Source organism: Culex quinquefasciatus, chromosome 1 (assembly GCF_015732765.1).
Source record: "Culex quinquefasciatus strain JHB chromosome 1, VPISU_Cqui_1.0_pri_paternal, whole genome shotgun sequence".
Lineage (NCBI taxonomy): Eukaryota > Metazoa > Arthropoda > Insecta > Diptera > Culicidae > Culex > Culex quinquefasciatus.
In genome coordinates this window covers 99,569,927-99,581,621 of record NC_051861.1, presented here as the reverse complement: position 1 = coordinate 99,581,621, position 11,695 = coordinate 99,569,927, and the positions used below count along the sequence as shown (strand labels likewise).

The 11,695-nt window shown below is 40.7% G+C and overlaps 1 protein-coding gene across 1 annotated transcript; it reads right to left on the bottom strand.

Annotated features, from left to right (window-relative positions):
* Positions 1-7,235: 7,235 nt before the first annotated feature.
* Positions 7,236-11,150, bottom strand: LOC6049041. The gene is made up of 3 exons (XM_001865833.2): positions 10,276-11,150; positions 8,729-9,167; positions 7,236-8,663 (listed from the first exon to the last, which is right to left on the bottom strand). Exons 1-3 carry the CDS (start codon positions 10,861-10,863, stop codon positions 8,572-8,574), a joined length of 1,119 nt encoding a protein of 372 aa, XP_001865868.2. The 5' UTR covers positions 10,864-11,150; the 3' UTR covers positions 7,236-8,571.
* Positions 11,151-11,695: the final 545 nt, after the last annotated feature.

Genomic DNA, 11,695 nt, shown 5'->3' with positions numbered 1-11,695 from the left:
TGTTCAGAAGTTCTTGTGGTGAAAACAGGTCACTACTGCCTTCATCCGTTGATGCTGGTTGGTTTTCCCTCGGTTGCTGACTGAAGCCAGGAGGTGTGCCGCTGATTCAACGGCAATGGCTGCAGATTTGGAACCACTCGAACAGATCCCGCTCCAGGTGACGCCAAAGCAGGAAAATCCACGTCCGTGAAAGTTGGTGGTGTTTTGCGACGATTTGGTTGGTGCCCCGCCGTCGCTTGCTACCGAATTTTTACAAACTCAGCACGTTTTGGGCAGCTCCGATTCTTGGTCGAATGGTCACCACCGCAATTGAAGCATTTGGCTTCGATGTTCTCGTTGATTGTGTTGCAAGCTTGAGTTTTGTGCTCACCTCCGCAGGTTGCACAACGACTCTTGATGAAACAGTTCCTTCCACCATGTCCAAACTGCAAACAGTTCGAACACTGTGTCACGTCACGGTGCACTGAACGATAACGTTCCCAAGTCACGATGATGTTGAAAATTGCCCGAACTGCTTTCAGCTCAGACGGCGTTGTCGATCCTCTCTCGAGATGAACCAGGTACAGTTGATCACGATACTTGATGTCCTTGTTGTGTCTCGTCATCTTGAAGACTTCGATCACGTTCAACTTAAGAGTTTTGAGCTCTTCTTTCAACACATTTACACCCATGTCGTACAGGCCTCGGAGGACCTGTTTCATGGGGCGTTTACCTGGATCGTCATGGCTGTAGTAGGGGAAGGTGGGGCAAGACGACCATATGGGGCAAGAGGAACAATCGCTCCTACGGCCGTAATTTGTACAATTTTGATTATTTCCAGTATGAGGAATTGTTGCTAGCAATGCAATTAGCTGATTCTACTACCACATAACCGCCAAAATGACGTAAACGCCACGGGGCATAAGATTTAATGAAGTTTTTTTTCGAAACCTTTGTTTTCTTATAATATTTGGAAAGTACAAAATAAGGCTTAGGGTTCGTTTTAAGGCTCATTTTATCAAAATGCTATTTTTCCTAGATCAGTAGTGTCCCTACAAATGACATGCACCTATTACAAAGTATGATTTAACTTTTGGTTATTTTTGTTGAGAGCTTTTAAAAATCTTGTTCAGGTGGGGCAAGTGTACCATATGGATTTTTAGTATGGAAAAATTACGAATTGCTGCAACAACATATTTTATTGGGAAATAAATACATGAAAGTACTTAAAAACTGATAAACAATCGTTAAAAAAAATTGTACATACAAAGTATAGTGATATTATGAAAATTTACTATTTATCATCGAAGTAGTATTTTTTCGTAAAAACGATAAAATTTTTAGTAAAATATTATTATTTAATCTAAAAATGGAAGAAACCATTCAAATACATTCTAATCTGATGTATCTAAGTGATAACAGTTCAATTGTTAGCAAATTACCATATTTTTCATGCATTGTTCCTCTTGCCCCAACGGGTTGCTCGTCTTGCCCCACTAGTTGAGTAGAACGTACGGAAAATCAAAAATTTTAAAATCAATTTTTCACATTAAAAACAGGATTTTTTAAAATCTTGTTTAAACAAAGTCTTAGTCAAGACCTAGAATAAGATGATTATAATAAAATCCGACAGATTTTTTAACTTTTTAATGCGTTATAACGAGCATTTCCTTAGCTTGTTACACTTGCCCCACTTTCCCCTATTCAATCTTTGTGTTGTTCAGGAAATCCCAGGGCCCCGGCGATGGCCTGATGATTCTATGACAAATTCCGGAATTCCATTTCCCGGAATGGACGTTTTCCGGAATGGACATTATCCGGAATGGACGTTTTCCGGAATGGACGTTATCCGGAATGGACATTATCCGGAATGGACGTTATCCGGAATGGATATTTCCCGGAAAATGATTTTTTTTATATTACCTGATATGAGAATGAATGGAATTTTGCCTCTTCTCTTCTTTCTCTTTCTCTTCTTTAAAAATACGCGATCTTTCATCAAAGTAATGGGATTTTATATAAGAATTTTCCCTTCTCTTGTTAATTCAACTAAATTTTACCTAGTTTTTCATTAAAGGCTTCTGCACTAAAAAGCAGAGTGCGGGAACCGTGGTGTAGGGGCAATTGAAGTTACCTCTCACCCAGTCGGCCTGGGTTCGTTTCTAGACGGTCCCGGTGGTGGCATTTTTCGTCTGATCATGCCTTCTGTCGGACGGAGAAGTAAATGTTTGCCCCGATCTAACCTAGAGGTTAGATCGATAGCTCAGTCCAGGTGTAAGAGTCGTCTCTCTAAGTCCTGTCTCGGTTTAGTCGCTGGTAGGCAGTTGAACTCACAATCCAAAAGTCGTCAGTTCGAATCCCGGGGTGGATGGAAGCTCAGGTGTAAAAAGAGGTATGCAATTGCCTCAACAATCTAGTTTCCAGTAGAAATCTCGCAATCGAGATCGCCAATTTATTTTATTTTTATTTACTATAAAGCAGAATGTTTATTTTCAAAGAAGGGAAAACCTCTAGAAAATGAAAAGCTTTTCAGAAATTCAATGATTTTCCCTTCTTTAAAAATACACGATCTTTTATCAATGTGATGGGATTTCGCGTAAGAGATTTCCGTTCTTGTGTTAATCAGTTAACTATTGTGACTAAATTCTAGCAAATTTTACTATAAAGCAGGATGATTATTTTCAAAGAAGGTAAAACCTCAAGAAAATAAATAGCTTGAGTGTATTTTTTAAGAATGAAAAACCTCAAGGAAGTACACATTATACATCGATTTTCTGAAAAGCTTTTTATTTTCTAGAGGTTTTCCCTTCTTTGAAAATAATCATTCTGCATTATAATAAAATTTCATATAATTTAGTCACAAAAGTCAACTGATTAACACAAGAAGGGAAATCTCTTACACGAAATTCCATCACATCGATTAAAGATCGTGTATTTTTACAGAAGGGAAAACCTCAAGAAAATATACATTATACATTGATTTTCTGAAAGCTTTTTTTTTCTAGAGGATTTCCCTTCTTTATAGTGTAGAGTTCTTTAACGAAAAACTAGTTGAAATTTAGTAGAATTAACAAAAGAAGGAAAAATTCTTACATAAAATCCCATTACTTTGATGAAAGATCGTGTATTTTTAAAGAAGGGAAAGTCTCAAGAAAACAAAATGCTATCAGAAGATCAAAGTATAATGTGTATTTTCTTGAGGTTTTCCCTTCTTTAAAAATACACGATCTTTAATCGATGTGATGGAATTTCGTGTTTTACTTCCCCATCCGATAGAAGGCGTGATCAGGCAAATCTCGTCTCGAAAAATGCCCCCGTGTTCGTCCGGGATTGAACCCAGGCCATACTGGGGTTTAGAGTCTACCACGCTAACCACTAAACCACCGGACCCGGCATCTAGTGTTTGTCTCGAGGTTTGTCTAATATCTATCGATCTACATTGTTACATCTCGTGGTGGTTGATAAAGTATTGTTTCAATAGTCAACGCCTGCATCTATTGTTCATGTCCGAACATTTCACTTTCTTTTTATCATTCATGTATTTATCGTTCATATTGTTGTCAAAATATCGAGTTCTTTCAATGTGACTAGGTGAAACCAACGGGGTAGGGGAGATGGGGGTAAAACGGCCACCCTAAGGGAGAAGTCTAATAAAATTTACACAACAGATTATTTTGATCTCAAATTACGTACATATTGTTCTACTACTAGTCCATTATAGAAATGACATAAATTAGTTGGTCTAAAAACCAATTATCAATACTTTTCAGCAATTTAAAAAAATAAATTGAAATCGTATATATATGAAATACGCGGGGCAAGACGGCCACCCATGTGGGGTAAGACGGCCAGTGCTATAAATTAACTTAATAACTTTGCTAAATCCACCCAAATACCTACATGGTTGGTTGAACAGACTTCTCTGAACATCATAACTATTTTGGTTGAAAAAAAAACAGCTTTCAAATGTACAAAAAAATGCTGTTTAAAAAATTTCATATTTTGGCTCAGTGAATTTCATATTATTGCGACCACATTTTATGAAAAACTGTGAATTTTTACTACAAAACAAACACAATTTGATGCAAAATAATTAGTTTGTGTATTTCGATTAGAATAAGTAAATCAAAATTATGTAAACAATATTAAATTAGCGACTTTCATGAAAAGTTTGATAGCATTTCATACTATTCAATGAGTTTTGCTATATCACAGTAAAGAATGTTGTCGAAACGGTAGTTAACAGCATTTTGATTAAAAATGGATAGTTTTATTGAAAATGCTTTTCCTTACCTACAAATATGTCTTAATAGTCAAAAATATAACCTATATCAAATAAAATCTACAAATTGCGGGTGGCCGTCTTACCCCCGGAGGAGGTGGTCGTCTTGCCCCCAAATAAATTATTTTTTTGAAACATTTTTTGTAAATAGCTCATCGCTTTTTTTAACTTTTTCGAGGGACATAATCTAGGGAAAACTTCAATTTAACATGAAAAAATATTTGAAAACAGGAAAACATATTGTTATCTAACAAAAATGCCTAAGTTGTAATTCATGAAAATTACATCCAGTTTCAAGTTCAAAAATTATTTGTTTATTTTGAGCTATTTTTATACTATTTCAAACAATATGTTTTGCAAAGGTGACTCCATATGCATTATTTAGCATGAAGAACAGTATAACTAAACATTTTAGTAATATTCATTAGTATACTCAGTAAAACAGTGGGGTGGCCGTCTTACCCCCAGATCCCCTACAAACTAAATAATTCTTAACCACAAGTGAGCGAGTAGGCAAGATTCCATTCATTCTCATATCGTGTAATATAAAAAAAATCATTTTCCGGGAAATGTCCATTCCGGATAACGTCCATTCCGGAAAACGTCCATTCCGGATAATGTCCATTCCGGAAAACGTCCATTCCGGGAAATGGAATTCCGGAATTTGTCATAGAATCGGCCTGATATGAGCTACCGAACAACATTGGCAATATGGCGTCGTTTGTTTACAAACATGAGATTGTTTGTGGACGAACCGAAAAATTTACTTTTTTGTAAAAAATTCTATATCCATTGTGCAATAACATTAAGTCTTACAAAACAGACAAAGTTTCGTTAAATTCTAGACCAAAATTTATTTTATTATTATTTTTAAATTTAAACCTATTTTTTCGCGATTCTGATCAAGATTGCACATCAAATCATCGTGGCTTTAGTGTATCTTTAGTTTTCACATCGATTCACTGTAGATTCGTGTTTAAATTTTGAAATTTAGCATAAATTAAAATAAGTTGCAAAATTCCCAACTTTAGCCATGTGCAACAATTTCCACATCACCCATGCGGAAAACCGATAATGGGGTAATTCATGCGTTCCAAACTGTCAAAATTCCAAAACGTCATTGCCAATCTTCGGTTCGCTGCTTTTGTTCGTGTTTGATGTTTCGGGCCGAGACTCTGGGAAATCCCGAACGTAGTTGTAATCCTTTCTGGTAGGTAGCAGAATTTTGAGTCCATCAGCACACAAGTGAATGGAAGCTCGTAAAGCACCAGATTTGATAAATCCGGTCAGCCACTTTCGCACCGAGTCCGATGACGATGTTTTCACAAAAATGGGTGGCAACTTTTCCCGTCGTTCAAATTCTTCCTTCTCGCTCACGTCCACAGGGAGGGTAGCGAACTGGTTTCCGTCCTTGCTCAAACTGCCTGGCTTTGCAGGTAGCGCATCGGCTTTAGCTTCTTCAAATCTACCGATCCTGCTGGTGAGGACCGCCTCTTTTTCTTTCCGTGAGGCATTTTTGCACTTTTTAGCACTTTTCAGGAGCTAATATCGAGGAGTACCTCACTGGTTGGTGGTTCCCAAAGGAATGACCTTTGACACCATATTTATATCTCTTCACAGTTTCCTGCTACAAAAAAAAACAAACTGAAAAACGTGTATTAGTAAAAATTCAGAAAAATGAATGGAAAAGTACCGCCCGACCGTCACGAGATATCGAAAAATGGACCTCGGATTCCTGATAATTTTTTAGTGGCAGTGCGTGGCCGAATGGTTACGCTGTCCGCTTTGTAAGCAGATGATTCTGTGTTCGATTCCCATCTGCTGCAACCTTCCATCGGATGAGGAAGTAAAATGTCGGTCCCGGCCTTGGTTGTTAGGCCGTTAAGTCATTCCAGGTGTAGGAGTCGTCTCCATGCCATAAGTACAAACAACACACCAAACCAAACCTACTCCGGTGGAATCGCTGGCGGGGGTTGGACTCTCGCAATCCGAAGATCGTCAGTTCAAACACTGGGGTGGAAGGTTCCTTGGAGTAGAAAGAGGTTTGGGTGCTCTCCCCATTCAAGCCTTCGGACTCCTAGGTTCGAGCAGAAACTTGCAATAGAGACCACAAAAGACCCGGGAGTCGTCAATGTGGATGGTTTGATTTTTTTTGATCAATTTTTTTTTTATTTTATTACAGGTGAACCGAAATTAATCCATAAACCATGTCGAAACTTGTTTTCCTCAAAACAACGACTAACATTTTATGCGGGCTTTTCACGATTAATTTTAGGTTTTTTTTTCAAAATTATTGAGAAATCAATATTATTTCAAAAAATAGCAAGTAGTCCTTCAAATCGACGTCGTCGTGCTATCTTGTCGCACCCGCCATTTTGACGTTCCGAGAAAAACGCGTTTTAATGTTTGACCTTGAATATTCAAAAACGAGAGCACGCAATGTAAACAATAACAAACACGTTTTGTTTGGCTCACCATTCTGTGCATTGTCCCAAAGTTTGGTTGAAGTTGGTTGCTGGAGTCCTGAGTTATAATTACAAATGTTTACAGTAGTCTAGCTTGTACGTGCGTTCTTAACTCAATTTGGCCCAAAATGCACGTACGACAAGTTAGCACGATGGCGACGAAATATTGAAACTTTTCTTTTTGTATTTTCAAAATTTTAAAATCAATGCTGACATTTCAAAAGCTCCACAAAAATTTCATTGTTGTTCGAAAATCAGGGCAATGATCCTTTATTGAAATGCTGCATTATATATTATATATTAGAAGATTTGGAATTAAGGATTCAGCCGATGCTGGGAATTGTAAAAAAAGATTCAAAATGACACACATTCTACAGTAGTTGACGTGCCTTCCAAGCTGCAGTGCTAAGAAACAATTATTTCAAATATTTACTGTTAGGCACCAGTGACAAACCGTCGCCTCACGTATCGAATGAAGGTATGTTTCGAAATGTTTACAAACTGTAACGTTTTGTTAGTTTTTTCTCTCTTTATTTCATTGTTACCGGTTTCCTGTTTACATGATACTGCGCAGTATTTTTGTATGTGTGTGTGTGTATGTGTGTATTTTAGTTTTTTTTTCTCTTCTACAAAAAAATATATATTTTTTACACAATTACGTAAGGTCATCTTTTCAGTAGCATGTTTTTTTCTTCTTTAAATTTTATTTCACGTCCTTCGGCGAGACTCGTCCTATCGCGCGGGGGGTTTTGGTGATCTATCGAGTGATGAAGAAAATTTAAACACACGCAAAATAACCTAAACAAACTTTCTCTTTTCTACAAAAAATTATAACACAAAAATACGCGTTCCCCCTTTTATGTTTAGCATGAGTTCTTACGGTGTAGTTGTTATGGCCTGTGTGTGTGTTTGTTTGTTAAATTTAGCTGCGTTCCTAATGCCTACTGGGAAGCAATCAACGCTCTTTGTTTTGTTTTCGTGTTGGCGCACTTCGCTCGCGCAATCCATGAACATTTTTAATAATTTAATTGGTATCATTTTTGGTTAGTTTTGGCTTCAATCCAGGACTGAAAAGTAAACAACTAAAAACACGTCTTAAACTCTAGGCGCTTTTTTCACTAAACGTAATGATTTTTTTTTTGCTCAATAATATCAGAAATAGGAGGTTCTTCTCTAGTTTATAACACACACGAAAATAATCAGTCAAAAATGTTAAAATAACGGCGAATTGTTACATGAATATCACCAGTGAGGAGGTTGTTTTCTTTTTTGACACCCAAACAAAGAAGGTTGAATTTTCATCGAATGTCAGACTTTTTTAGCTCGTAAAAATAACAGAAATGCAAAAAAAAAAACAATTAAAAATTAACTGCTTTAGGCAAGATTTGAGACCGAACTCTTTGATTGCTACGCTGCCTCTCTACCATGGCGTTACGAGAACATTGCGCAGTGGAGAGGCAATATGCAAGGATGTTGTTTGCATCTGTGGTTTCTCTCTCTCTCTCTCTTATTGTTTGCAGCTGTATTGGTGCAACACACATTGGATGACAGATCGGCTGCCAATCAGTGTTAGAGCATTGGATGTCAGCGGTTTTTGGTTTGGGTGCAGGAAGAATTACGTCAATCATCTTAAGCAGTCGGAAAGTTAACATACAACATGCAACAAAAGTGGTTAATCTCAGTGTTTTAAAAAGAAATAAATATAACAAACGGAAGGACTTTCGCTACGGCATAGGCTCGCTCGCTCACTCGTTCGTTCAAATATATAGTTTGGCTTCGGTGAGTACGGGGGTTGTTGTTGCTGGTAGTGGTTGTGCGGAAATTGCCGGCCCTGGCCCGATCTCATCAACAGTACGAACCGATGTAGCTGACGGAAGGCGTTTTGGCGTACTGTTCCGGCAGCGAGATCGGCTTCCAGTACCACCAGTTGTAGATTACTATGTGTAAAAGAAAGGGAGAGCGATTAGTAAAACGTCGAGTTGAGCCACTTACGATCACTTACGGCTGTAGCTGGCCGGCAGCCGCACCGACAGCGTCCGGCACCGGTGCCGGCACTCCTGCGTTGGCCGCAGCAGAAACGTCCGGCTGCCGTACGCCTGGATGACGAACATGTTGGCGCACTCGGCGTCCGGGATGCGGTAGGGGGGCGCCTGGGCGCTGTCCACCAGCAGGTACCGCTCCAGGCTGACGCCGGTCGCGGGCAGCCGGGCGGGCCGGGGGAAGATGCTGCGCAGGAGCCGGGCCGGGGCCATCCGGTTGCAGCGCCACACGCTGTGCGACTCGACCGGCTGGGACGCGTTCACAAAGTGCCGGAACAGGTCGTCCAGGTTGCGGATGTCGGCGTGGGTGGACTGGATCTTGTACGCGTCCTTGGTGAAGATGGACCGGTGCTGCTCGTACAGCGCCTGGAGCCGACCGATGTCGACGAGCTCCTTTTGGGTCTGTGGGGAGTAGAAAGTAGGCGTTTTAAATCAACTCAGTTTAGCCAAATCAGTTTGTATCATTTTTCATAGCATTACAACTCGGAAGGCACGTCGACGAAACAGTGGGAGAAACGTGATTGAACATGCTTTCCCCGAAGAATTCTGCAATTCTTCACAGATTTGGCAGCAAAGCTGTCCCGTTTTTTCCGGTTCAGGTTTTGTTTACAAACATTGTTGTGACATTATGACTGTCAGGTCCCTGTAAATGTTGTAGTGGAATTGGTCAGGTGTTTTTGAACTCAGATCATATCTGGATAGCTTTAGGGAGGTTTAGGGAATATTCTGTCGATATGTGGTGATGTTTTCTGGGCCATCTGTAGACTTCCGGGAGGAACGGACGATGGGTCTGTGTTTCTTTACCTCAGATCATATCCGGATAGCTTCAGGGACTAGTCTATTAATAGTTGCGGATGATGGGTCCATCATCGTAACAAGGCACGGGTCAGTTATTTTTTAACACAGATCATATCCGGGTAGGTTCAGGGAGTTTCAGAGACTAGTCTACCGATATGTGGGGAAAGTGGGAATGTTCTGGACCATGAATGTACCGCCGTAACAAGCAAAGGTCGGTTATTTTTTAACACATATCATATTCGGATAGCTTCAGGGACGCTATCTTTAGACTCATGGGAGTTACTGCCGAAGGGTCTACTGCTGTAACAAGGCAAAGGTCATTATTTTTTGAATTCAGATCGTATTCGAATAGCTTCAAGGAAGTTCAGACTAGTCTATCAACATTTGGTTATGTTATGGGCCACCTGTACACTTCCGGGAATTGCGAACGATGGGTCTACCGCCAGATCAAGGCAATGACCATTGGTTTTTGAACTCAGATCATTGCTGAATAGCTTTAAGGAATTTCAGGGAATAGCTAAACGAAAGTGATAATTTTCTGGGCCAACTGCAGACTCCCAAGAGTTACGGACGATGGGTCTACCGCCGTAAAAAGGCATAGTTTGGTGGATTTTGACCTCAGATCATATCCGGATAGCTTCAGTGAGGTTCAGGGACTAGAAACTGGATTGTAAATCCAGTACGATGGGTGGTCCGCCTGACTTTGACTCACCTTAAAAATGTACGGATAATTGACGGTGGCGTGCTCGACGGTGGTAAAGTCCAGCACGTTGGCCACATCGGCGCACGGATCACAGTTCAGGTTCTCCACCTGGAAGTACGGATTGGTGAGCAGGCAGCTCTCGTCGTAGTACTCCGTGAGCGACGGATAGTTGGCGATGATGGGCACGGTGACCTTGCGCCACACCCGCATCCCCGGATAGATGAAGCTCTGGATGTTCCGCAGCACCACCGTCGAGACTTCGTGCTTGTACGAAAACACGATAAACAGCGTCAGCAGGACGAAGATAAAGTTGATGATCTTCTTCTTCCGCTCGATGACCGTCTTCAGCAGGATCCGGCTGGTGTTCTTGTCGAAGATGTAGTTGATGATGTTGTTGTTGTGGAAGTAGTGCCGCACAAGGTAATTGTTGAATTCCGCCTCGCTGATCTGACCCCGATTCGCCGCCAGTCGGCGCAACCGGTTCAGATGCTCCACGTACCGCCCGATGATCTCATTCTTGTCGCGCAGCTCGCCGAAGCTGGCCGTGTCCAGGATTTGCTCGTCCATCTCGGTGCGCTCCGTTCCTCCTGCTGTCATCTCCGACGACGGTCAGGATGTGTCCCAATTCTTGCGCCACACCTTTGCACCAAGCTTTTGCGGAACTAGCGAAGCGCAATTCACGACAAACGGACCGCGGACGATGATTGCACAATTATTTTTAGCATTTGCAGTGAGTTGGAGGCTCTTTTTCTGCGGTACGTGTGTGAATTCTGATTATTTTTTCACCTTTTCGTGTATTTTTTCACTCTTCCCCTTCGGGTTGTTTTATCAATGCAAAGCTCGAACACTCATCATCTTGATGGCTGGCGCTGGAGATAAATAAACAAAAAATGTGACAGCTCCGTTGACGTTTGCTTTTGTTTTCGAAAGGGGCTAGTCGCAAGACAGTTCAGATGGGAATTCTAAAGAAGTTGTTGTTAATCCCGCCTTTTTTGCTGAGGGAACCAAAGCAAAACTACGAACAATCAAGATCCGGAACAATCGGCATAAACATAGGCTCGGAAAGGACATCGATTGGAAACTCGGAACTTGGAACTGCTTGGGTAGATTTCAATTCGATGGCCATCTACGCGATGCTGGTGAAGAAGTTCGATAGATGTTGGCAGAAGGATGTGAAGATCGTCATCGGGGACATGAACGCTCGTATCGGAAGGAAGGAGATGTACAAACTGACATGCAAACTGCCACAGGACACGACACGACGGAAACGGACATGACGTCAGTTAGCCGAATTGAAGTGATGTTTTTCCTGAAGCAGTCGAAAACGATTCTTAGTGTATCAGCCAGAGAACCGAGTCTGTCAGAAATTTGGAACATGTTTGCCAATTTTTTTTGCAATCAGTAACATAACCAAACTTTCCAGCACCCT

What these genes read in the sequence shown, in the direction of transcription:
- LOC6049041 (XM_001865833.2), bottom strand. Translation starts at nt 10,863, where the DNA reads ATGACAGCAGGAGGAACGGAGCGCACCGAGATGGACGAGCAAATCCTG. An exon ending in ATTATCCGTACATTTTTAAG is followed by an intron (nt 9,168 to 10,275) that starts GTGAGTCAAAGT and finishes TACTCCCCACAG; the next exon opens with ACCCAAAAGGAGCTCGTCGA. An exon ending in GCTGCCGGCCAGCTACAGCC is followed by an intron (nt 8,664 to 8,728) that starts GTAAGTGATCGT and finishes TTTTACACATAG; the next exon opens with TAATCTACAACTGGTGGTAC.